The 27,076-nt window shown below is 39.4% G+C and overlaps 1 protein-coding gene across 1 annotated transcript in view; it reads left to right on the top strand.

The window, feature by feature from the left end:
• Window positions 1-27,076, top strand: part of si:dkey-215k6.1 (transmembrane protein 132D) — a 260,128-nt gene that overhangs the window by 192,120 nt on the left and 40,932 nt on the right. Inside the window, exon 6 of the mRNA XM_058636093.1 lies at window positions 22,160-22,303. Within this exon, the coding sequence (XP_058492076.1) occupies window positions 22,160-22,303 (144 nt within the window). The remainder of the gene's footprint in view (window positions 1-22,159; window positions 22,304-27,076) is intronic.

Genomic DNA, 27,076 nt, shown 5'->3' with positions numbered 1-27,076 from the left:
CTCTGATCTGTATTCCTCTGGTGAAATGTGGCTCCTTTGTCTGTGATTGACTACAACCAGTATGTCCTCATAAGGCTTTTGTGATTTCTGCCTGGAATTTTACTTTGGAGGGCGTATCTCTTCAACAGTCAATGGCAGAAACTTCTTCAGGTCCCTCTGTGTTTTCTGGAACCATGACGTAAAGAGTCTTGGCTCTTTTTAGAAACAGTGATATGGTCTGGGTTCAGTGATGCCAGCATTTCTAACGAGGACTCAGAATTGGAAACTTTAGCTGTCGACGAACATCAGCTAGTATGGGGAAAAACCAGTGGTGTAGTTTTGGTGCAGTTATATGAGTGGACAAGTGGTTGCACAATCTCTCTCTAACTGACTTTGTCTCCATCTTCATGGGTTCCAAGCATTTTAAAAAGGGTTCAGTTGATTCGATCCATGGGATTGCCGTGTGGGCGATAAGGCTTGGTCCTTGTTTTCTTTATGCCAAGCATTGACCACAGATCTTTGATCAGGGCAGACTCAAAATCACGATGCAAAAGCTCAGGAAATCCATAGTGGACAGGTAATTGCTCCATAGAGCTTTTGCCACTGCCTCAACTCAAGCCTTACTCCTGATGCACCTCTCGCAAGTCATGATCTTTTTATTCATATCCATGGCCATACAGGGCCAATAGAAACAGGAGCGGACAAAGTCCAGGGCCTTTTCAACACAGACTATGTCTGACAGAATCATGGATGCTCTCAAGTGCCATTTCTTTGTAAGAACAAGTTGATAGGAGGGTTCCCCTTGACTGATGTGTTTCCAATACAGAACCTTATTGACTCGGAGCAACTGATCCTTTACTGTCAGCACTGGATTGAATCTGGCTCTGTACTTGATGTTGGGGTGTACTAGTGCCTTTGACACACTGCCTGGCTGTAAAATCAGGCTCAGGTTCTCTGATCCTGCAGCATCTGCATCCTGGTTCTTTTTACCAGCTTGATACTGGATGTCAAATCAAAGCTGGACAGAACAGACAACCAACAATGGCTTGCTGCATCGAGTTTGGCAGATATCACTACGTAAATCAATGGATTATTATCTGCCACAAGTGTAAATTTGGCTCCATAACGGTAGTTTGAGAATTTCTCTGTGACAGCCCACTTGAGAGAAGGAAATTTCAAGCTTGTGTGCTGATATCTTCACTCACAGTGGGAAAGACCCCTGCTTGCATACACGATAACCCTCCTCTTGCTTTTCTACTTTTCATGCTGATTTGGATATAACCCAGGTATGGTCCTGACCACCAGACCTTCTACGATGTCTAAAAGGTCTTGAATGGGAAAGACTGGTGGATTGACTTTGAAACTGTGAACCTGAATCAAGGAGACTGTTACACTTAACTCCTTCAATTATGACACTTGCTGTGCATTATGGACCAATGAGTCCTCTAGGCAGAACACCATCTGGCTCAATTACGGAATCATTTTAAAACCAAATCTTTTTTTTTTTGTTTAAATGGATATATTTGGTCACTTTGAGTATAAATAAGTATTAAGTATTTCAATTAAATTGTAAATAAAAAGTTGATTGAAGGGACTTAAAAGTTGTCACAAAAAAGTAAAGTTAAAGAGTAAAAAAAAACAAAAAACAGCTCAGTTAAGGCTAACGAAAAAAAAACTACTTATTAAGGTTTTGGATTAAAATAAGTACTTTCTTGATATTTGAGCACCTTTTGTTGTCATGGTTACAATCAATAAATGGGTTTGAGGTTGTGTAGTGGTGATAGAGTTAAAAAAAACAACAAAAAAAAAACACTGCCAACTCAGAAAAGGAAAGTTCATCCAGCCTTGGGGCTTTCTCTTAGGCCTAATTGAAATCCTTTTTTTTCCACACTTTAATCATAATCAGAAACATCGTTATTGTCAATATACTAAGTACAATGGAATGTATTGTTGTTTCTCCTTTAAAAAAAAAAAAAAAAAGTATCAAAAAATAAAGTGAACTAAAACACAAAAACACACAGTTAGCAGCAGTTTTGTTTGGATCGGTACTGTACATAGAATGCTGAGGACTGGCTATCTTCAGTCATTGATGCTGCATCATTGCATTAAAACAGCAAACCATACCAGTGTTGCATTACCATTTTTGTTGTGTCATATCATTTGTAAAGTGAGATAGATTACACGCAGAACACAGGTTGAAACCAAATGTAAAGAGGTGATGTTTATGCTTTGAGGAATTACAATGACGTTTCCCTCAGTCAAGGATTAGCAATTCTGTCCAGTGCCAAAGCACCTCCCTTGCATCGCACTGTACAAGAGAGGGAGGCGCTGACATCGCCTCAGAAAGGCTGGGATATCACCATCTTATCGGTTGACACGTGGAGCTGTAAATTGGTGCTTAACACTGCTGACTAGTACGTCAAGGTGACTGATCTTCTCAGTGATATGTGAGACACTGACTTCGGACCCCACCAGCAGATACAAGACAGAAGTTATTAAATGCCTACAACAGTTGGAGGGACTCCAAGCCATTGATCACCAGCTTTAACTGCCAGCTGTACCCTGGGGATTCCATTCCTCACATCTATGGAGAAAAGTTTACAAGGCCTACTCACAAGTTGGAGCATCAACTCTGTGACATACACTATCGCAAAACATTGAGTCACAATTTCAGCACCCCTGGGTGGCAACACACCACACCATATAACAAACTCCCAGGACTTTGCAAACAAAGCTAAGGAGATCAAACTGTAGGTGAAGGAAACCATTGTGTTGTATGAGGTATCTCTCTTCACATGCATCCCCATCACAGAAGCAGTAAAGATGACAGGAAAATGGCTTATGGAAGACCCTACCCTCCTGAGAGGACCAACCTCACTGAAGACCAGATTTGCTCCTTGCTTGACCTCTACATGAAAGAAGTGGAAAGCTGAGCCCTGACCGCAGGAGCTGGAATCTTTTACAGAACACATCAACAGTATAGGCAACAAAATTAAATTCACCCCTGAGGATGTTAAAGGTAACAGTCTGGACCTCCTGGATTGTGCAGTGCACTTTAGAGAAATCCACAGGAAACCAACACACATAGGTCAATATCTGCTGTTTGACTCTCACCACCAGCTGGAGCACAAACTCTGCAACATCTGAACCTTGTACCACCAGGCCACCAACATACCCAACAACAAAGAGGGGAAAGGGGAAGGAAGAGAAACACATCTGGGAAGTACTTAAAACCTGTACTGTAGCTCCCGCTGGGCCTTCATCCAAACCTCCAGAAGACGCACATCAGACAATAAAGAAAACAGCCATCGAACAACATTGTTATTTCGGATATTGCTGGAGTCTCTTACAAACTTGACTTGTTTGTTTTTAACAAACATTGCATCCCTGTACACTTTAAAACCCAGCAGCACCTCAAGAGGGAGTGGGTCCTTAACCCAAAGGACAAAACCCCAAGGTAAAACAAAGCAATGTGGTTAAAGCAAAGCTATGCAGGATTTTTTTGTAAATGAAACTGCTTCAGAGTCATCGTGAAACTGGCCAGACTTCCAAATGATGGCTTTAATTCAGTGCAATGTAATGATGCTTGTCCTATAACACCTCATGCTTTTGCTCATTTTTCCAGAATAACTTTAGATATCTGGCAGTTATTTACAGTTCACTGCATGTTAAAATAGTGTATTAAAAATTTAAAATGAAGATAAACAAAAAGTTCTCTTTAGAACACCAGAGTTTGCATGTTAAATTTGAAATTTGAACAGTATAACTCATATTTAGAATATAATATATATATATACTGTATATATATATACAAGTGATACACTTTGTGTTAAAGGGTTAACATTTGGCATTGCACATTACAAAATAAAACAGCTCATCTGGACAGGACTCAGCTGTCCACCTGCATCTAAGGACAAAGAACACTTTTTTGATGATGAAAATGTTTGCATTCTGGCCAGGGAAGAGTGCAAGAAGCCATCTACATTAAACAGGAGAAACCGTCACTCAACAGAGGAGGTGGCCTACAACACCAACTATCACCTACAATGTTGTCAGGAGCTTTCTTACAAAAGGGATCAATACTCAAACACAGAACACAGGTGACCTCCAACACTCACACAATAGCAGACTCTGTGATGAACCCTCTTTCACACCTTGACTCAAGTGAAATGAACAACCTCAAACTAAGTCAGGGGGTGAATGACCTGCATTGTTTAATCGAACAATTCTTTAGATGGTTATCCTGCCTTCATGGACCAAATACCTGTATTTTTCCAACTGTTTGATCAGCTATGAAGAAGCCTCTTGAATGAGGGGTGAAAAGTCTTCAACTTAACTCCAACAAGTCACCCAGTGCTAACCCTTGAAGATTACTGTGACCTGGATGAATGAGAACATTCACACACGAAAGAAGAACGCAGCATGACGCTGCAGCAATAAGGGCTAAAACACATCAGTGTCCTCACAGCTGTATTATCACAGCAGCACCGTGTCTCTGTCTCTTGTGTTTCACTCACTTTGACACCTTCAGAACATTTATCTCTGGGTAAGAAATTCAAAACACTATTGTCAAAAACCTAGCCTGAAAGAACGTGTGTCCCTTACAAAATGTGAATCATGACAGCAATGCAGTTGTATGGGAATATGTTTTTTTTTAAAGAAAGGTTTGGTGGCGGGGTTGTGGAAGGGGCCAAGCTTCAACACGCAGGACATTGTCACAGTGGAGCTGTTGTGTTTGTGTTAATGTGTTCATTATTGAAAATGAAAAGACCTGCCCTGTGGATAGTTGTGTGCATGAATCTTTTTGCAGGGAGCCTGTCACTGCGAGAAAACATGGGAGAAAATAATGGAGATAAATGGAAAGAAAAAGAGGGCCAGAGCAACCCTCATTTTGTAGACGGGCTAAAACAGGATGAAAGGGAGGTCAGAAATAGACCTGCTGCACTTTTCTTGCTTTTACAGATATTTCAGGTGTGGATAAATTGGATCAGTAATGATGTTCTTTTAAATTCCCTCTAAGTGCCATTACACACAGCCAAACTTTCTATTAAATCAGCATTATGTGGATTTTTTTAAATGTAGCGCATGTTACTTTGTTGTATGGCACTGACATGTTTCTGTTAGTTAATTGTAAATTCTTTCTCTTCCATGTCTGCTGCACGTCTGCCCACATGGTTTTTTACGCTGCATCAAACTTTTGTTTTCCACTTTCTTGCCATTTCTTCACTTCCTCCTCTTCTCTCCCTCTTTACTTCCAGCCTTCTCTTTCTTCTTCTTCACTTCTTTCTTCTCCCTGTCTCCCCCTCTCCCTTTGTCCGCACCTCCATGATCTTTGTTGAGAGTTTTTTCCTTTCTGAGGCTTTGCTATGTAATGGATTCTTAATTGGAACACTTGTTTATCTTGTGTGTGTGTGTGTGTGTGTGTGTGTGGGTGCGTGCGTGCCTGTGTGTGTGCATGCGCGCACCTGTTTTTACCTCTTCTAATGGCTGCTCTGTAAAAACAAATCAGTAGTAGTGTTGGGAAAGGAAACTGAATCATTAATAATTTGTCAAGGACACACAAACTCACACACACACGCACACACAATTATAGATTTACAATTTTCATGGTCTGGATGTTTATTAAAAACACCCTTTTTGCTTCTATTTTCTGTGTGTGTGTGTGTGTTTGGTCTAAATGCCTGAATTTGCCAATTAACTGATATTAAACAGGGCACTGTGGAATCAATCTTACACTCTCCCCAGGTTTTCTCTGTTAGTTTTACCACAGACTGTGCTCAGCAGAACACATACACACATAGCTGTATATAATTCCTCATTATTTTACTATAACCATCACCAGTATCATTGGATTTCCTTTATCAAAGCAAAGTAACATTTATTAAAGGCCTTATTTAGTAATATGTGAATTGAATTACATGTTTTCAGTACAGTTGCTCCATACCGTCACTGCTTTTATTGCGCTACATTATATTTTCTTTAATCATCATGTTTGTTATATTTCACTTCAACCCTGTTTCTCTGTTGCTTTTACTCAATATTGTGTAGTACATGTTTGCGCAGTAAAACTATCAAGTTTCCATGTTTCTTTTCACAACCCAGTCACCAGGCTCATTAGTTGCACTTTAGACACATGTGTGAAGTGCATAAATTAGACAGAAACAGACAGACATGTAAACATGGCAGGGTTTTGAAAGCTTGCTTTGATTTAGACTGATATTGTGGAGTTAGGGTGATGATAACCATTTCCTGCTTATGTATGTGGTTAGGTTAGGAAAGGAATCCCTGGATGTCCTTACAATGGTGTTAAAACATGTCAGGTCACTACTCTAACCCATAATTACTACTGGCTTAATCCTAATCCTGACTCTAACCTTAACCTAACCTTAACCTCAGCCTAACTTTAAGAAATGCCTTCACCTTAAAATGGAGTAATTTATATTATTGGGACTTGATTTTTGTCCCTATAAGGAAGACTAGTCCCCATAATGTGACTGTTTGAACAGATTTAGGTCCCCACAACATGTGGAAATACCAGGCACACACACACTTCTCTGTTGTACTTTTTGCTTGTTACCAGCCTTCAAATAGCTAATTAATCAACGTGTGTGACATGTTCACTGTGGGTTTTGTATATATATGTATATATACTGTATATATGTATATTGTACAGTGTGTGTGTGTGTGTGTGTGTGTGTGTGTATTGTATATATTTGGGTCACTTGTTCTGGGCTTCAGGTTCATTTCCATACCAAGCGGCTCTGGCACGCTCCAATCAGTCAACAGGAATGGGGATATGAGGAGAGAGAGTGTGGGAGAAAAGAGAGGAAACACAAATAAGTTTAGAAGTAAGTTAGAAATTGACCAATGCTACAAGAGTGGATGCTTATATTTTTTAACTAGATGCATGCACATTTTAAAATTATATTTTCTACTAGGTACAATTCAAATGCCAGTCAGTTTCAAGCAGCCCTGCCTCAAACAGTACATGCCTCATATGGATAAAGGGAGTAGTGACACTTTTGTGTCACTGTGTGCCAGTATTTTTTCCCACTTCATGCACTGCACAAGATCTCATATTCTCTACATTGAGCATATGAGCAAGAGTTCTGATCATTACTTTAATTAAAAAAGTCACACCTTGAATGTTTCTAGTCAAGGTATCAGTATGAAAGTATCACAAACATGTCGACAACAGTATTTCAGTTATCTGCCGTTCCGTAAATTAATAAAATTATGAAAAATGAAAGAAATCCAAAGGTGAGATCCTTGAAAAGAAAGAAAAAGAAAAACACAAAAGAGGGATGTGGATGGGTGGAGTTAGTGAACAGGAAATACGAGTCAAACTCAGTTAGCTGAGAATCTGTGGTTCCAAGTGAGAGAAGAGAAACTGGAAACGGAGAGAGAGAAATCATCTGACTGGTTTAAAATATGCAGGATGAGGGGATGGAGGAGAGGCTGGGAAGAAAGGAAAGGAAGAGTGTTTAATTGATAGACTTAGACAGGAAAGAGGGGAGACAGAAAAAGGAAGGAGGGATTTGACTAATTGATAGAACGATCAGTGGGGGGTCAAATGGAGATAAGGATGGAGAAATAAGAGAGGGTACAAGAAACAGGAAATTAGACAAGCTAAAATTGTAAATGGTACAAGTGGGGGCAGGGGGGGGGGGGTGTCCTGGGCAGCATAGAGGAAGAGACAGAAAAGAGAGAGACATAGGAATAGACAGAGGGAAAGAAGGCAGCAGCAGGGCAGTTCTAATATAATTAGGGGTCCTGAAATTGAAAGTACAATTCTCCCTGGGATCTTATCAAGTGTGTGTGTGTGTGTGTGTGCGTGTGTGTGTGTGTGTGTGTGTGTACGGTTGGATGGGCTGTTGGCTTTCATGTCTACAAAATGTCTTCATCCCTCCTCCTTCATGTTCTGTCTCTTTATTTCCTCCTCACTTTGATTCTTCAATAATGCTCTCCCTCTCTTTTACTGTGCCCTCCCTCCCTCCGTTTAATTATATGCTTCCTCCCCCATACCTCCCCCACTTGTCTCTCTGTCTCCACTCATCCATTTCTAGCCCTCTTTCCATTACCCTCCACCTCCCTCTCTCTTTCTCTCTATTTTATTTTTATTCCATTCATTTGTGAAGAGAAGAGCAAAATGTCAGCTGCTTTTTTTACCTTTTAATTTTCATCCATGTAGGTGATGCACTTGTCCAACATTTTACATCATTGTCAAAGTATTATTAAATCATCCAGAGTTGACCCAAGTGCTGAAAAGGTCCAAGACAGGAACACAAAAAAAGAAAAATTCAAAGTAGAACAGGATACACTGTTTTTTGTTTGTTTGGCTGTATCAAGCAGACGATTGGATTCAGCAAGTGTCAGGACACGTGTGATGATACTCCACCTTTGGCGTATAGACATTTATTTTAAAGTAATGTAAATTGTCTCCATAATATATTTTATTCCACAAATATTTTCCTTGCACGTGGTGTTTAAGGCTCAAATTAATGCCAGTCTTCTTGGCTAATTATTTGCTCTAATTAGCAGTGTGTATAATTACCACTGTCCCCAAAAACACTTATCCTTTTGGCCCCATGACCACATGTACCCAACTGGGTATTTGTGCGCATGGACTTTTTTTTCGTGTGTGTATGTTGGCAAGTGTTTGTCCATTGATTCAACCTTTGATTACCATACTGGCAGTGGGACAGGAAGGAAGTAGGTTAGGCGTGTGATAATTGCCCCAGCAACAGGGTGATTGACTTCCAGATCCCTCCACAGGCTTGTTAGCATCTCGTTAGCGGCAGCAATTAGTGTGGTGACAGACAGGCAGGTGGAGCAGTGAGGGACAGTGCGACATTGGCAGTAAAAGTGAAAAGGTTTAGTAAACATTAGAGGTTCCAGAAAGAAAAAGAGAGCAAGTATTTGAAAACAGGATATAGTGAGCGGCTCTCAACTTGACTGACAGATGTGACTTGGTTCTACAATACAGCAGACAGACAATATACCACTGTGCTAGGTGGTATAGTTGGATGGTACAGGTCACTTATTGTGGTACCCTTCTAAATGTTTGTTAAACGTTTTTTCTTTAACCTCTGATATCAGAGGCTACGAAGCCGCACAGCGGGGTAGCCGTTAGCACCACGCTAGCTCATCCTGAGGCGAGCTGCTAAAACAACATTATTTCATAAACCAGCGCCACCTGTTGACTTTCAACGCCCTCCGTTTGTTAATTATACCAAAAACAAGCCATGCCAAGAGCTTTCTGAGTTTTAAATGTGTCCTGAAGCTCCACACACGGAGCTAAGTATGTCTGCGGCGTTGGTCCCCGGGCTCCGGGTTTACCTGAGGGAGGAGTCACTCACCCTGTGTTGGTTGGGCTAATCCAAAATAGTGAAAACAATGGGGGTGTCCTCTGAAGACATGCTGTTATCTGTGAAACATGGGTGCTCTGAAAACACCCCCATTAGCACTTGGTACTTTCCTCCTGATGAAATTAACCATAGACTGTATGAAATTAACATGGCAAAAAAATTGAATATTCTTATGTTGAAGGTTAAAATTGATGTAACCATTGGTTAATAATAAATGGGTCAGTTTTTCCTCTTACCTACTATTGCTGACTATTGTTCTCTGTTTAAGTAACATCACTTGATCAAGCCTATTCTAACAGTCCACACAACAAAATAAGTAATTAAAGTATGTGTGATACGTGCTGATATCGGATCGTTATCAGCCAATACTCAAGGCTGCAATATCGGTATCGTATCGGAATTGAAAAAGTTGTATCGGGACATCCCTACAGTTCAGTACATCCCGGTATGTTACACAGTTATTTGTGTTTCTTCTGTCAGATTTTGACAAGGGTACTAAAATAACCATATCATCCTCATTTTGGCAACGTTCCTGTTGGGCACCAAGCACATTGGTCTGATGATGGAATACTGTGATGGAAATGCAAACTGCTCCATGGTGAGTTGAACTGCACTGAACCACTTGGTGGAAATGAAGCTATAGGTGACAGAGGTGAAGGTCAGCTGATGTCCAGCCAGTGTAACATTTCACACTACAGTTCCATTTTATGTTGCCTTTTCTGAGCCAAAACTAACGATGGCACAAAAGATATTGTTGAAAAAAACGTCAGTCATTGTATCAACACTATTTAAAGCTCTTTTTAAAGAGTCAAACATTAAATGAGCATTAACAATCTTTTTTTGAGCCAGATCCCGCTCCTGCACCTGGTACAATCACACAATGTTGTCCACCCACCAGCTGGGTGTTAAATACCTTGATGTTATCAATCTGACACGTGTCATCTCACATGTGTGGTTGAATTAGTCACACTAGGATCAACAGTAACGTCAAAAACAACCCCTTTCCTTCCACGCCTGCCCTCAGCTCTCATCAGACCAACAATGTACTCCTACACATATTATGTTACACCTGGTTCACACAATTATGCCTGATAAAAAAAAAGAGTGACAGTGAGTCGGCAGCTGCAGTGAATAGTGTGGGAGTGGAAAATGACTTTAAACGCAAGACCAATAATATTAAATTAGTGACTAAAAAGTAAAAGAAAAAAGATAATTAATTACACATCCAACACATCATGAGAATACAGACTATGATCTACGTGGTGTTTTCAGTAACACAATACATCAGTTTCTTTCTCTTGAGGATGAAATTTACTAAATGCATAAATAGCTTTTTTTTTAGTATTTTAGTAAACTTCAACGAAAGCTCAATCAATTGTGTTGTGAGCAGAAATGTATGGATCTTATATTTATAATATTGTGATTCCATAGAGGGAAAGCATGTGTCATTAAAGTCTTAAAACAACTCCCAATGAAAGAGTGTAAATTTGGCTCCCGCTCAGTCAGTAATGATTAGTCTGGAGTCTTATAGATCATAAGAAACATTTCAGCATTTGGCCAGAGCCTGAAGTAATTACTCTGTCTAAGGAAAACACATTTGATACGATTACACACATGCAAACATACACACACGCATACTTATACTCACAAATATAAAGAAAAAAATCCATGCACACCCCACACACAACTGTTACAGCCAAATAAATGAGCCGGCACTCCTTGGGCCTAATAGTCTGGCTGTAATTAACATTGCCATAGTGATAATAACCATTTATCCCTGACACACACACAGTCCAAAACCTCTATCTTGTCTCGGCAGCTCGCCCAGCTGTCATCTCCCTCATCGGTCTTTCTCTCTCGCTCCCTCTCACCTCCTCTTTTCTTTCTTCTTCCTTCTCCTCAGTGTGCAGACCTCATGATCTCCCCTTTTCTCTGTCATTCCCTTCTCCCTTACTCCCCCTCTGATTTCCTCTGGTCCCCATAAGTGTTGGTTCTCTTTCACTTCTGTGTTTTCCCAACTTGCTTTTCAATACTCAGATTGTAGGTTTCTCTCTCTTTCTTCCCTCAGCCTGTTTCTGTCTGTGTTCAAACCGCAGCAGAAGATCAGGTTTTTGTTGTCAGTCAGAGAAGGACTTTTTCCTGGTGGTACTTGGTTCTTCCTTACTTTCACTTGTTTTTATTGTTTTACCCCGTGACTGTCATTCTTAGGTGCTCTGTTGTACTCTCTCTCGCCTCTCCTATTATCAGAATCAGAATCAGAATACTTTATTAATCCCCGGGGGGCAATTGTTTTTGTTCCAGATGCTCCGTGCAAAGTGGGATAGAAGTACAGCATGAGTGGAAACAATAGCTTAAGATGCAGATATAAATAAAACAGTAAAATAGGCAATACAATTAAATGAAATAAAATGTACAATAAAATAAAAAAATAATAATGTAGACAATCTGGAAATACAAAACATATACAATTGTTATTATTATTGTTGTTATTATTATTATTATTATTATAATAAGTAGAGGAGTTCTTCTAAATGCACTCATTGGCCACTTTATTGGGTACATTGGTCAAGTGATGGGAATCCGATTCTTTACAAAGATTTGGCTCTTTTGGCTTGTCTCCTTCAGAAGAGCTCTAACAGCTCCCAAAGGGCTCTTCAGTTCGCCCAAAATACACTGGTTGCGGAACGGTTGCCTTGCTTTTCCGATCCAGCGTCGAAGCTGATACGCATCCATTCTAGTCAAAGTCCGCTGGTTGTGAACGTCCGGGTAATGGCTGCCTGTCGGGTTCGCACCGTTGTGGAAGGTGGTAACGCAGCACTTCTATTTCTGGCGGATGCTGCAGCAGAGACACATAAATTCAACACGAGTGGGAAAGGAAGTAAGAAAATAAAACATACGGTTTACTTTTCACTTTACTTTCCCGTGTTGACACCACATCGTATTTCACTTAACTACATCATAGAAAGAATCCCTGCAAGTCCACCGTGCTCCTATTGCTTCATATCTGTAGAAATACTGCTCCGATTGGTGTGTTTACAACATTTACAGTGTATTTCTGTGCAAGAAGTACCGCGAAAAAACCTTAAAATTAAAAGTCTTTTGATACCAGCTGTCCAGCCATGTCGGAGCTGTGCAGATCAGAGTGCAGTGCATCCTTTCTGCAACCAGTGTATTTTGGGGGTTAGTCTCACTCACAGCCTTCTATTTTAGCCTAATGTAGCAATTATGAATGGTTTGAATGTTGGTAAGTTTTTATTATAAAAACATACACAGTTACTATTTTTTTACAATGTAATCAAACCTCCAAACGAACAACTGAACACATAACCTCCAACTAACCTAACCCTGCACTGAGCTTTGCAGTCTCCAATATCTTTTAAATGCAGCCAGATGCTGCTTCTTTTTCAGTTTTCGCTAATTTCTTAAATTATTCCCGACAAGCTTGCATTTAAATCTGGGTCCCCATCTCTGTTGCTCTGTCTGTACCTGGCCTGTAACACTACACTGGAGTCCTGGGTATGACTCCAAACTGCATCCAGGCGGAGTGGGGAGGTCATGTGTGGGATCAGTGCACCCCAACCTGAAACCTATAAAAAGCACACAGGTGACCGTTACTACTCCCTCTGTGACTGGCCAGTGAGGTCGGCGCCACCAAACTGAGCGGCCCCTGGGTTACAAGGGTTTGGAACCTTCAAGTCTCCAACGCCAGTTGTCTTGCAACTGGTTGATGAGAGCAGAGCCAGGCGGGCTGGTGTGGTTTAAGGCAGACCTTGACTGTAATCAAGTCTTCCGGCAGCTCGCTGCAAGCACCCCAGCCAGAACCAGCACGTCTCCATTCCCAATGGTCCCGCTGGAGAAGGCAGGTGCCCAAAGTGTGTGTGTCTCAGGCTCGCAACCGTAAACAAACTCACACGAAGGCTATTTGTGCTAGAACCAATGTTCCTCGCTCACCATGCACCCTGCCTGCAAAAATTGTCCCAGACTCTTCTACTCTGCCCTGGGCTTGAACAGCCGCATCAAACACTGTCACCCCCTGAACAACAACAATTGAGGCCTAAAGGATCTGATATGGAACTACTGCTCGGCCATGAGTAGTGTACATCAAAATAAAGTCCCGCCTCTGCCTGCATTTATTCTCAGCAGATTCAGCTGTCTCCGACGGGAGTCGGCTCATCTTGTATGCTACGAAGAATCGGCTCTTGGTGCCGGCTTGTTCACAAACAACACATCACTACACAGCTTATGTGTGTGGCCATTGCTGTTGCCCATCTGCTTCATGGTCTTCTTCATACCGCAGTTGTAACGGGTGGCTTTTTTACTCAGATAAATGCCTTGAGCAAGTACACATACATATATAGATGCTATTATATGCTTTTATAACTATTAACCAATTTCTCTAATTGGTTAAAAACCTCATGTACCCGTTTCTGGTCACACTCTCAAAACAGACATTTTAGTTATGTATTTTCTATCAACAAAAGTAGCAGAGTGAGGAAAATATGACAAATTACGAGTTACTGCAGGCACAACTGGCAGAATGCAGGTGAAACATAAGTCTTTTGCACAGCGTAAAGTGCCGTGAGGCAATAAGATCAGTTATATGGAAATATGGATGTCACTCCAGCATGGTAGGTGGCTAACACTGCAACTACACCATTAATGTTTGTCACCACCCAGTAATTACATGACAGCGATATGGCTACATTGGCTAAACACTGGCCAAGGGCCTGTGCACTCAAGTGTCATTTCCACCCCCCAAAAACACGTTTAAAGTCATTGGTAAGAGGGGAAAACAAGTTTCTGCTAAAGGGTCCAACACCTGAAATGTATTGCAACATTTTCACTATCAAGCTGCACATGATCAAGTGAAGGTAATACACTAAGCTATGGCTAAGTTAAAATATAATTACTGGCAACTCTGAGCTGGTATGATAGTGAATTAAACATAAACGTGTCACTGACAGTCAATGTAGTAGCACAGTAACCCACTTCAGGGACAATGCAGTAAATGTTGAAAACTAACAATGCATTATAAAACTAGTACCATGTTTTGTTTTGTTTTTTATCTCCAGTTTAAAGGGTCTTACACAAGCAAAAGTGATTGTGGCCATGTCCTAAATGTACTTGCATCATTTATTTTACCTCATGTAGTACCTTGATGCCTCTAATGCCAGGCAACCAATCATACTCACTGGATTTGTTGTGTTGTTTTTGGAATGTCGTTGATACAAATGACTGTATCACGCACACAGCACAGTTTCTCACACTTAAACATACACACGGTTTCATTTTTCTTCATCTAAACATTTGAAGCACACAGTACAAATACACACATGCAGACCCTGTCACAGACACTGGGGATTGATGTGATATCAATATAGTTTGCACATTAGAAAGGCAGTCTTTAATTATTTTAGTAAACAGTATTGACTTTTGTGGCACAGAGAGCTGCTCTGGTGAATCACAATATCAGTTGAAGTCAAGGTTAATTTACTTAAAACAAAAAAAAAACACAAGCAAGCAACTTTGAAGAATTCTACACATACATGTAAAGAGATGGAGGCATATAACGAAACAAAATAACCGAAATGTAAAATAAAAGCATATAGGCTATGAGTTATACCACATACAATAGCCAACTACACAAATAACTCGCTCAATAGTTCACAGTTGAACTGTTTTCCTCTCATTCTCCTGCTCTGTGTAGATTCACTTTTACTCATTTAACCACACAAATAATTGTTTGGGTGTATAATAGGTCTACACATCATATATGACTTGCTCGACTAATGTAAACAGCTCATTTTTGTTTTAAAGAATTCTTTAAACTGACTACATTTTTCCAGATGTTGTGCTTTTTATGTACTTCCTCTTCTCTCCATTAAAGCCGGAGCAGGCAGGCAAAGGCGGCATCCTCAACTTTCTTTCGACAGTTGTGGGGAACCTCCAATAGACCAGCAGTGTTCTTTGCTGTACATAGCTAACAAGAGATTTGGCCATGTAGCTTGGTCCTTGCCCATGAAGTGCTTTGCATACAAGAAGGAGGAGCTTAAAGCTTAAAGAGGCTGCTTGTCTTATCGTCACTATCTGTTCATAAAGTTACTGATAAATGTGATGAACACATGAATTAGAGTGAAAGAATCTGGAGTAATAACACTACTTTACTTAACACGTCGTTATTGTTCCTAATAATTTGATCATGAGTCTGCAGGTTTTCTGGCCCGGGCATTATTTTAATATTTTATGATTATTATAATAACCATAAATTGTAATTATAATGATAAGTTAGCTTTATTTGGAAACCACCCATCCAAAACAGTTACTAATTTGAACTTTTTAATCATCATAAAAGTACTTTAAATTGTCATTATTTTCTTGGACAATAATATATAAAATCCCTGAGTTCTGTGACAGCAAAATGTTGTATTTTACAACATTTTTGATTATTAGCATACAGTATATCAGTGAATGGAAAATCAACATTTGATTTGATTTATATGAGGGGAAAAAGCATCCAACAAAACAAAATGTTTCCTGTAACAACACATATGAACCAATAACCTCGGTCAATTAAATAAACCATTATGTTGAGAATTTTAACCTTTAATTATGTCATTATACTTGTCAGCTTACTGTATTCAGTATCAACAATTTATTTATAAATCCATGGTTTAAAGCCCGAAGCAAACATACCATCGGTATTCATGAACTCCACTAGCGCACGTCAGTAGCGTACTGATGCTTTTCGCTGTTCATGGACGAGCTGAGCAAGTCGAGAACGGATGTGAACGGAAGGCTTGTTCACGTTATGGGAGTAACACTACTGCGCATGCTCTATGAAATGAACCTGGAAGTCAGAAACTTTTTTGGCATATGCACTGAGTGAGCAACTCCGTAGGAATGAACAGAGCCAAAGGGGCGGTACTCTATCCAGTTCTTATAATACATGCACTCTCATGCTCTCTTCCTGGTTCTGGTTAACAAACAGTCTGTCAGTGGTTTACTTTGCAATAGTCAAGTCTGCTTGTGGCACTTTGTTTCCTGCAGCCATATGCACTATGTTACTGTTCTTCTTATGAGAAAAATTCATTTTCCTTTTTGTATTTTGTTTAGAGACTGAATGAACTGTAATATATGTAATATGTGTGGAATGTGTCCAGAGCATTTTTATTCCACCTTATTTCTGGTTTTAGTTTTTATTTCATTTTCAAGCTTTTACTTCATGTCAACTGTTAATGTCCTATATGGCGTTGTTGCAGTTGACATTGAGAGTACATTAAAGGTAGTTACATTTTAATGCAACACATAAAGTCACACACACACACACACACACACACACACACTTAAAGAGGTAACACAGTAATGTGCAGAAAGTGAGTTCAATAGGCCTGAAGTAAATGAAGTAAACATTTTTTTTTTCTTTAAAGGAGGTAACATAGTTTGCACAGCTATTCCTCTTAAGACACTGCTCTGACTTCCATTTATTTGGACAGCCTAAACAAAGTTATGCCTCATTAGGACCAGGTTTTGGTCTCCATGAGGACTGGTCCCGACAAGTTCATTTAAAAGAGGAGACAAACAAGAACACACTATATATTTATCTATCTGCCTTTCCGTATGTCTGTCTAAATGTACCTACAGCTTTTTTTGCAACGCGACTGAATTTGTAATTTGATGTCTCTATTAGTTACAGTGTTTCACTGTGACCAGAGTACATTTGCTCACACTGTATATGCAGTCTGCAAATGTGGGTCTGATTGGATGGACTTACTCCTTTATAAAGCACATAAACTAAGTTTATCACAGTGCAGCAACATAACCAGGCTTTAGACTTCCTCCATTAATGTGTTAGCCCGGCTGTAAAAGTTGAATTAGAGCAGTAACACGCTGAACATCTGATTTGCAAACATGCACATCTTCACTGACTTTATTGCCTAATTGATGCCGTATATAATGCAATAAACAACGTGTATGAATGCATGTGTGTCTGCTGTCTCTCAGCACAGATGTGAGGCTGCACGTTCCACTGTAGATTGTATTCCTATATTCCTATTACATTAAAGATTGTATTCCTATATTCCTATTACATTAAAGATTGTATTCCTATATTCCTATTACATTAAAGATTAACATATCACATTAAAGAATGACAAAGGTTTGTCTCATTCCAGTTCACTTTAGGTCATGTCTGAAGGCAGTTGTAAAGACTTTCTTCATTTTACAGCTTTGACCCCAAACAAACATTGTCCCATTACACAGTACACTTTTTTTATAATGAATTAGATTTAGTTTCTTTAGCTCATAACCTTTAACTGTGCCATTTGCCACCTTTTGCACATACAGTATACCACTTGCGTCAGAAAGGTGATAGTGCCACAGAGGAATGCAGTAATTACACAGGAAGAAAGCTCCAAACTCTCATCTGTTCCTGCAGGGTATTTGCTTATTTCTCTATTAACAGTTTCCCAATTAGCTAATTGATGGGTGCATCGATAGATGAGGTGAGGGGGCTTTTAATGTATAATGATTGTGTGTGTGTGTGTGTGTCAGAAATGGAATAATGCCAAAGGCGATTGAGGCTAATGGATTTTGAAATAGATTTATTTAATTTAACACATACATGTACATTCTACATTGTGTGTGCTAACATGAGTGAATACAGTTGCGTGTCCAGTTTCCTCAGATACTTTGACAAATATTGAATATAAATGAATATGAGTACATTTTTATGAAGTACCAAGGGAAGCAGAATGTGGATTTTTATCGACTTTGTCTTCAGTCAGTGGGAACGCAAGGTGAACACCTTCATTTGTGGTTGCCTTATTTATGGCAGTGACATTTGGTGTTTGTAGAAAACTTGTATTTTTCTTGGAATAGAGCTCAGTCATTTTATTCAGCAATGGGGTCAATTGAAGAATCTGCAATGTCTGTAAAATTGTCAGTGAGCTCCATGGTGTTGCTGTTTCTTTCTTTTCTCTGACTCATTTTGTTTCAGTTCCATTTATGGTGTGCATAGTTGATGCAGGGGAGAAAAGAAAACAACACAGGGAAGAGCAACCACTGGCGGTGTGTGTGATGCTAATTTAAAAATCAAAAAGGCTCAATTTAGTCAGCAACACTGGCTTGGAAGGCTTTTATTCTGTTCCACTCCTGAAGTGTGGACTTTTTCGACAGAGGTAAAGAGATCAGGGTCCAAAACAATCATTGAGATTAAATATCTCTTTTGCATGGTCGCCTTGACCAAGAAAGTAGCAAATAAAGCACATAAAACAAAGCAAAATCCCATGATCATTTTAAACACCAGTGTAACAAGGACACAGACGAAGGTTCTTCTTGTTTGGACACCCATAGTAAAGACACACTGGTGCCAATAAGCCATTAAGGAGAGCAGGTACATTTCCAGAGCTGGTGGTGTGAAAAACACCTGATGCACTCTATTGTTTTCATAGTTTTGGATACATCATAATGTAGTTAATTTGTGCTGCAAATGAAGTTGCTATTATTTCCTGAGAAAACTGTGTCCCAGTGGCAAAAAGAACAACAATAAATCAATATAAATGTGGATGGAACTGTTTATTCTATCACCCTTTACAGCAAAATCAAAGATCACGGGGCTCTTTTGGATCAACATCATTATAACATCAACACAAAACTTTATTTCCCATTTAAAACAGATAAAATTAACAGAAACAAATGTATCATAGCCAAATGCAGAATAAGAGACGACAACAAGAGATTAAACAAATGTTAATGTGAAGGCAGCTAACGTCCAATTACACTTGCCACCATATGCTTCAAAAATGAAAATACCACTGAAATGCTCAACCTCATGTGACAGCAAGACGATGACAGTTGAGCGCAGACAGTCGCTTAACTCCGAAAGATGAAAATGATGAATAAAAATGAAATAATTAGATTTCTGATGAATACAAACTCTACATCCTCATTATAAAAAGGATAATAATCTGGTTTGCTTTCCCATCAGTTCTTCTCAAATCTCAGCGTTTATTGATTTTATTAGTTGAGATGCTTTGTCAGTCTGTTGAGGTGAAAAGGTCACAGTCAGAGAAAAGAGAGAATCAGAGTCAAATATGTTCCAGACAATTACCCGCAAATGAGAAGCTGAGACTCCGTGTGTGTGTGTGTGTGTGTGTGTGTGTGTTTGTGTTTGTGTGGGGGGGGGAGAGGCAAACTGCTTATATTGTAACAGAAGGATTGAATTGTACAGAAGAGCAGAACGCTCAGTTTTTCACTGTCAGCACTTTCACAACACTGGGTCAGCACACATGTGTGCATGTGTGAATACCTGTGCCTTCCTGTGATGGTGGTCTTGCTCTAGTTTCTTTGCTAACACCTTAAGGGACACAGAGACACACACACACACACACACACACACACAGTCTTGTCTCCATAACTCCGGGACATAAGAGTGCCTGTGATTCATTTCCTGGAAATTTAGTTTAGCATCACCCCCATCTGTCACTTCAACCTGAATACACGTCTTCAACCTTAAAACATATTGACTTGGATTATGAGGACATGTGTTTTGTCCCCATAAGATGAGCATTAGCTCCCCAAAACACACACATACAAACACACACGTTGGACATTGCATTGACTTACATTCATTTCCTGGAGACATACTCTAACCTTAACCACAATACTGGCCTAATCCTAACCCTGACCCTAACCTTAAAAAAATCTTCACCTTAATATGTAGTCATTTACGTTGTGAGGACTTGATTTTTGTCCCCATAATGTAACTGTGTAAACAGTTTTAGGTCCCCACAACATGAGTAATACCCGCACACACACGCACACACACACACACACACAGTCCCTAGGCTTATCTCTGTGCAGTGTGGAGCAGCTTTTGAAGGCAGTGGGGAGACCGATGTTGACAAGCCACTTAATAATTCCCTTGGACAGCCATGAAATTCTTTCCTTTTCTCTCTCTGTCTCTCTTTCTGTCTCCTTTGCTCTCGCTGTAATATTTCTCTTCCTGCTGTGTTCCTTATCAGTTTTTTGTTTCTTTTTTCACTCCCCATTTCTGTCGAATTTTGCTCCTCCGTGTCAGTTGTTTCCCACTCTCTACGTTTGCCAATCTTTCTTTTCTGATTTTTGAACTCTGGCTGGTATCAACACGGGCTTTAACCAAGCAATAGGATATGACTTTAGAATAAAGGCAGTTTTATTTGAACATACGCTATTCCTGACCTGGTCATGTGAGATTGTTAAGCCAATCTCCCACTATTACTAAAAGTGAAGAATCTATTACAACACTCTTTTTTGTGGCTCCAGGTAGATCCACAGTGCATTCATCTGACAGAACTGAATCTGCACCAAAATCCATTAGATTTATTTCAGTATAGATCCATACATTATTCTCCAGACAAATAAGAAATAAGTTTATCTAACTTGCAATTAAAAGTGGGGCAAACAATCTTGACTCTGAACCGCTATTTGGATTTGCAGCAAAGTATAATGGGTTCTATACCCCCAGGCCCCTCCCCCTCCACAAAGTGTGTGGGAATTCATGTGGAGGATAAAGTGATAGAATGAATGTATAAACATGTAACACAGTGAGAATGTCACTAACATGGGGGTGAATGTTGTTATGAATAAAACTAAACGAGTGTATGTCCAGTGGACTCAAAGCCACCGTATGTGAATGGATACATTAAAACGTATATATGTCATATGTAAATGAAGACACTTCCTGTGCTTCACTTGGAGGATGTTTTTCGTTCTTTATCTCTCTTTGCCTGAAGACAGCAGAGATGTAAACATGATGTTATCTGTGGCATTTCGAAGAGATTACTGCCCCAGAATTCACAGTATACATCTTGTAAAGACTACGCATTGACACGAACACATAGAAATTACATTTGTTGTCTTTATCTCTTGTCATCCTTCTCTTCTTCCTCTTTGAGCTTTTATCCCTCCATCAGCTCTCCAGCCCTCAAGGTGAAAGGAGGATTTTTTTTGCCTGCTTGCCTTCTTTGTGCCCTTCATCATCCTCTCCTACACTCCCTCTTTCATCTTTCCCATGCTTTTAATCCTGTTTGTCCCCACCCTTCCTCCTCCTCTTCCTCACCTGTTTGTCACTTTCAACCTGCAACTGTCTTCTGTCATTTTGCAAACATCACGTGTATCTCTGGTATCTTCTCCTGATTTCAGGTCAGGCTGAGCGATTTGTTCAATCGAGGGAAAACTGAGAGAAATGCAGATTAGGAAAGTGTGTGTGTGTGTGTGCACCTAGTATTCCTCATACTGTGGGGACCAATATCTGTTTACACCGTCACATTATGGGGACAAAAATCAAGTCCTCATAATATAAATGACTACATTTAAAGATGAAGACATGTTTTAAAGTTAGGCTGAGGTCAGGGTTAATTTAAACCCAGGGTCAGGATTAGGTCAGTCGTAAATATGGTTAAGGTTAAAGTAAGTCTCCAGGAAATTAATGTAAGTCAATGCAATGTCCTCTGCATTCATGGAAACCAGTGTGTGTGTGTGTGTGTGCGTGTGTTAGAGAGCACAACAGAGATCTCATTAAGTAAAGGTCACATTGCTGTGTGTGGTTAGAGGATGGGGCATCCCGCAACTTGTCAACAGTCACATGTCCTTAAAGTCTTGAGAGTTTGTGTGTGTGTGTGTGTGTGTGTGTGTGTGTGTATAAAAGACAGAGTGGGTTTGTTGTGCTATTTTGTTTGAAGGAGCTAATCAAATGTAATCACGTTGATTATAATAATTGTGAGGTATATAATCATCTCTCTCTCTCTCTCTTTGTCTTTTATTTTTCTCTTAAGGACACAGACGTGGTGAACACAGCCATCCTGACGGGGCGACGTATTGCCATTCCAGTCAAACTGGTTACCGTGGAAATGGATGGACAGGTGAGGGAGGTGGACGACTCGGTCACCTGCAGGTCAACAGACGTGGACGTCCTCAAGGTGCGCTTTAAAAATAACACACACCTTTTTTTCTTTTATTTTTAATTGAATGAGTCATGTTTTGTGCCACATTTCAGAATCCAAATTTTTATTTTCAGCAGGCACTTAGCATATAGTTATGGTAATCAGAAAAGTTACACGGTTTTTGGTTTGCGCAGCACCTCATTTTTAGTTTTCTAACTGAACATGTGCCTCGGTAAAAAGTGGCCTTTGGCAATTCACGAAAAACATCTTAAGTCACGGTCTGCCAAGTCTGTGAAATATGGATTAAGAAATAATTTCTCAGGATCCTGAGAAACGTTTTAATTTTTAAATATACATATATATGTATATATATATATATATATATATATATATATATATATATATATATTTAATAGAGAAAAGGATGTCACATCAGCACAGGGAGGTAAACTGTGAATATTTTACACAGCGAGAAATACATCTTGAGTCATCATTGTAACTCAAAATCTCAGGGTTTGTGTTCCCTTTACTCTTAATGCGACAGAGTGTGCAAAAATAGGACACTTAACACAGTAGGCAGTTTTTTTTGTTTTTGTTTTTTATTTCAATTTTGTTTTGCTGAATGTCACTTGAAAACTATTCCGAATTGCTAATATGTGGTGAAGTAACATAACTTTATTTTTGTTAAATATAATCACACTCTCTAAAATACCACGAATGGAAGCTTATTGATCTGTGTCAAGAACCCCATTGTTTATTGTGTGATTATTTGACCTCAACTCCCAAGGCTATTTCAATATTGCATATCTATTTTTATATGTCTTATATTGACCTATAAAATACAAAAAAATATACTTTCAATATTACTATAATTTAACTAACAGTTTTTCTTTCCAAAATAAAAGTGCCACTTGGCCCCCAATTAGATTGTATTATATAAAAAATATTTCACTGTCTGAGCAATTTGAGGAATATTCACAACACAAAGTCAGAGTGTAGTGACTTCACCTGTGTGTCTCGTTCTTCCATTGTCAGGTTCCTTTGAGAACGTTGTTATCACTCTGCAGAAAGGCGACATGTGCTGCAGTAACATTTTCCCCTGCAGTCACAAAACTGTGTTTTTTCTGAATTTGTCTGAAATGCCTTTGTTATTTATTCTCTTTTGAGTCTGACTCGCTCCTTAGTAGCTCGATGGAATGAGCACAGCGGCTTGGAGATTAACCTTTTTTGTCAAAGTGCCTTTTCTTTGCCGTTTGAAGGGGGTGGACTGACAGGAACTGCTCTTGAAGAGGGAACACACTTTGATTTTATGTAGATTGTGTCCAAAAAAAGTCTCTCTATGGTTCTTTGGCCAGTGGTCTCTCTGTAGTGAACCATTTTGTGTGGTTTGGTTTAGCATCCATGCAGTAGTTCAGTCATTCATTTTGGTCTATATGGAGATCACAACATCCCACAATAATACAAAAACATATTTTTCCTTTTAAATGTGTAGACAACTGATACTGTTCATTGACACAAACAAAAATAATGAGCTTTCATAATATGAGTATAGGTGCCGTTTGCCCAAAATCACGATTTCTGTTGCATGAGATTAGTATTGTTGTATCCCTTTTCATTTAAAATGTCTCTCTGAAGCATGAGGTGCATTTCGAACTCATCAGAGGACACACTCATGTGTTCAACCACTCTAACATAACAACATACCTACTTAGCTCATTAAAACCAAGAATACCTTTAAAGAAATACTTATACATAAACAAGCCAATGCAGGAAACTGAAGATTGATTCCTCTTGTGCTACGATCCTTGTGCCTTTAGGGCCTGAAATGAAATGCACCCTCGCTGTGACAGCTTCAATATGAAGCCAATTTCCTGCTACAAGCCAACAGGAGTGGTGCTGTTTAAATACGATCAATAGCAACACGGTGAAAATGGAAGGAACTAATTCAGATGAATGTGTTGCAAGTGTGTGCTTTGTGCGTGTACATGTATAAAAAGAAATGGATAACATTGTACATAGGAAAAGGATGCTTTCTCGTTTATTTTCTTTTGCGATCTTAGTGGGGAACGATTCTCAGTTAAATTGAAATGTGTTTTCTACTTTATTCTGCTCAGCACCTTCGCCACATTTTTGACCACCTAACGCTCGAATCCCTTATTGTCCATAGTTTACACCATAGGCTCTATGGAAAAATGCATCCAGAGACGAATTCCAAAGTGTCTGAAACCTGTGTTCACTTAATTGGCCATCAGGAGACAACTTCCCATTCCCACTGGTCAAAAAACCCATTTAATCCCAGCTTTAAATGGGTTTTTCACTAGTGGGAATGTGTTTAATAGGCATTAAACTCACAGGTCAAATGACTCTGTAACATGTGCAGGTTTTTATACGCTTCAGATCTGATCGGTGTCAGTGGGAACATGAGAACCAGTGGAACCCGTTAATTACTTCTTCATCTGCTTAATTTTTCTGCCCATTAGCATCACTGTTTGTAGTGATATCTACCTTTTAAAACTTGGGACAGCACTAATTATAATTAAACAATTGATTTACAGAGAGACCAAAGTAAGATGCAAAAAACTAGTGCTGTCAGTCAACGGCAGCAAACCCAATTTAACAATGTCAATTTTTTATCACGAGATAAGCGTTCTTTTTGGCCTAGCAAACTTTATGGTTTTTTTCACATGCTGTTGCAACAACTACGTTAGAAAAACTACAACACCACACCAGATCTAGCTAGACCGGAAAACAAAACAACAGGCACGCGAGCCGGCCAAAGAGTAGAAGGCTTACGTTACATTTTGAGTGGATGGCGAGCGCTGTGTGCTTCTCTGTATCCAACGCAGTCTGGATCATTTCTCGACGCACTCCCCACATCCAAGTAATGATGTATGCAGTGTTATCAACCAAGCTGGCTGACCCTCGAACCGTAGCGAGGAGACCACCGAAGACCGCTAGCTCCTTTAGCTCGGATTAGCTCATTACGATAACAACACATTAAACCCCGGGACTCTGTCTGCGTTGAAGAACAGCACTTTATTCACAGCACTGCAGGGTGATACACAGACTCTCTTATTATTGTGCGGTGCTCACAATAAGAGGAATAACTCAAAATATGCAAGTGAAAAACATTTACACAAAGCAAGCCGATCCACAGAAATGAAAGAAACACAAAGAAATTAAGGGACATTTAGAATAGATAAAAATGTGCGATTAATTGCGATTAAACTATGACATTAATGCGATTAATCGCGATTAAATATTTTAATCGTTTGACAGCACTACAAAAAAGTAACCACCCTAACATTATCACTGAGGGTTGTTTGTTTAATTTTGTTTACAGCATTGCATGACATCATAATTCTTCCTTGGGTAAGATTGATTTTTCTTGTGCTGTCCAATAGTTCTTTGGTTGCGGGTGATGATCCCTCAGTTAGGCTCACCCCTTACCTTTCCTAAATTAAATCCATTCTGATTTCTATAGAACAATATGAGACTCGACAAAATACTATGATTGACACAGAGCAAAAAAGGCTCAAGAGATGAGATGAAAGTAACAGCATACTATAAATGCCATAAATATTTCTCAAAACTAAAGACCAACGTTCTTTTTTAAACACACTACCACTCACTCTGCTGCCACCAGCATGTGTGTTACTTAAGCCGTCTTTGTCTTAATTTGTTAAAAGATTCTGAGGCATCACTTTCTCATGGACTTCAAACATTATATGTCTCACTATTAGGACAGAACATATCAATGTATCATCTGCATGTTTACTTAGGCAGTCCATGACCAAGTGGAAAGGTTTGTAACTGGAAGGTTGCCAGTTTGAGTCCCCACCAGGTCAAGGGCTGGGTTAGCGCTTAATAAGGTACCCAATCCCCATTGCTCATTGTTAATTGGACACTCTAAACTGACCTCAGCCACGGGGTCCCAAGCCTGGATAGATTGGGTCATTGCGTCAGGAAGGGCATCTGGCGTAAAAATCTCTGCCAAGAAGCTGAAACCAAACAAAAAACAAAACAAAACAAAAAAAACTGCATGTTTACTAACAATAAAGACTAAAATTAGAGTTAAAGATGGGGTAGGCAACACATTTTTGTGGTAACATCAATTTTCCATGATAACGTTTCAGCATAATGTAATTTAACTGGTATGAGAGAGACTTGTACATCTCCATTAGTCTCTGTTTCCTGTCTTGGGAATTTGAAAAGGCTTTCTCCAATCAGAGCACTTTAGAAAGAGTTCAGAGTTCTGTCTATTGTATCTATTGGCTGTTCATCTAAACAGCTGCTCATACGTGTACCTTCTATCTGAAAAGAAGTGTGGTTGTGCTGTTCAGAGAATCTGGCTTTTCAGAAAGAGGGACGTGTCTTTCTGAACTGCCCTGTGTTCGGCCAAAGTCTGTAGAATTATTGATCAATAACAATAAAAACAGTTTCATGAAATGTTCCTCTTTACCATTTTCATCCTGACGTTGTCGAAATGTTAAATATGTTGTATTTAAAATGTCTGCTTTCAGGCAAAGGATAGGGTTGCAGACTTTTGATATACTGTATATAGTTTTTTAATAGTGCAGAAACATTAAGTGCTTTTATTTTGAAATCAGAATGCACTGTGTTTGTGACACACACAACAGATACAACCACTGATCTGCTGTTCAGTGGAGCTAAGCTGTTTAATCATGCTCTTCTTAGCAAGTGAGACAAAAGTGAGGGAGAAAATTGAATCATTTCATAGGTGTAAAGTTTAAAAAATAAAAATAAAACACAAAGCAACTTTTGGACACCACACGAATTCACACATTT

This window comes from Solea solea, chromosome 8, assembly GCF_958295425.1.
Source record: "Solea solea chromosome 8, fSolSol10.1, whole genome shotgun sequence".
NCBI classification, from domain to species: Eukaryota; Metazoa; Chordata; class Actinopteri; order Pleuronectiformes; family Soleidae; genus Solea; species Solea solea.
The sequence above is the reverse complement of the archived record's forward strand: the minus strand, read 5'-3'. Positions and strand labels throughout refer to the sequence as shown.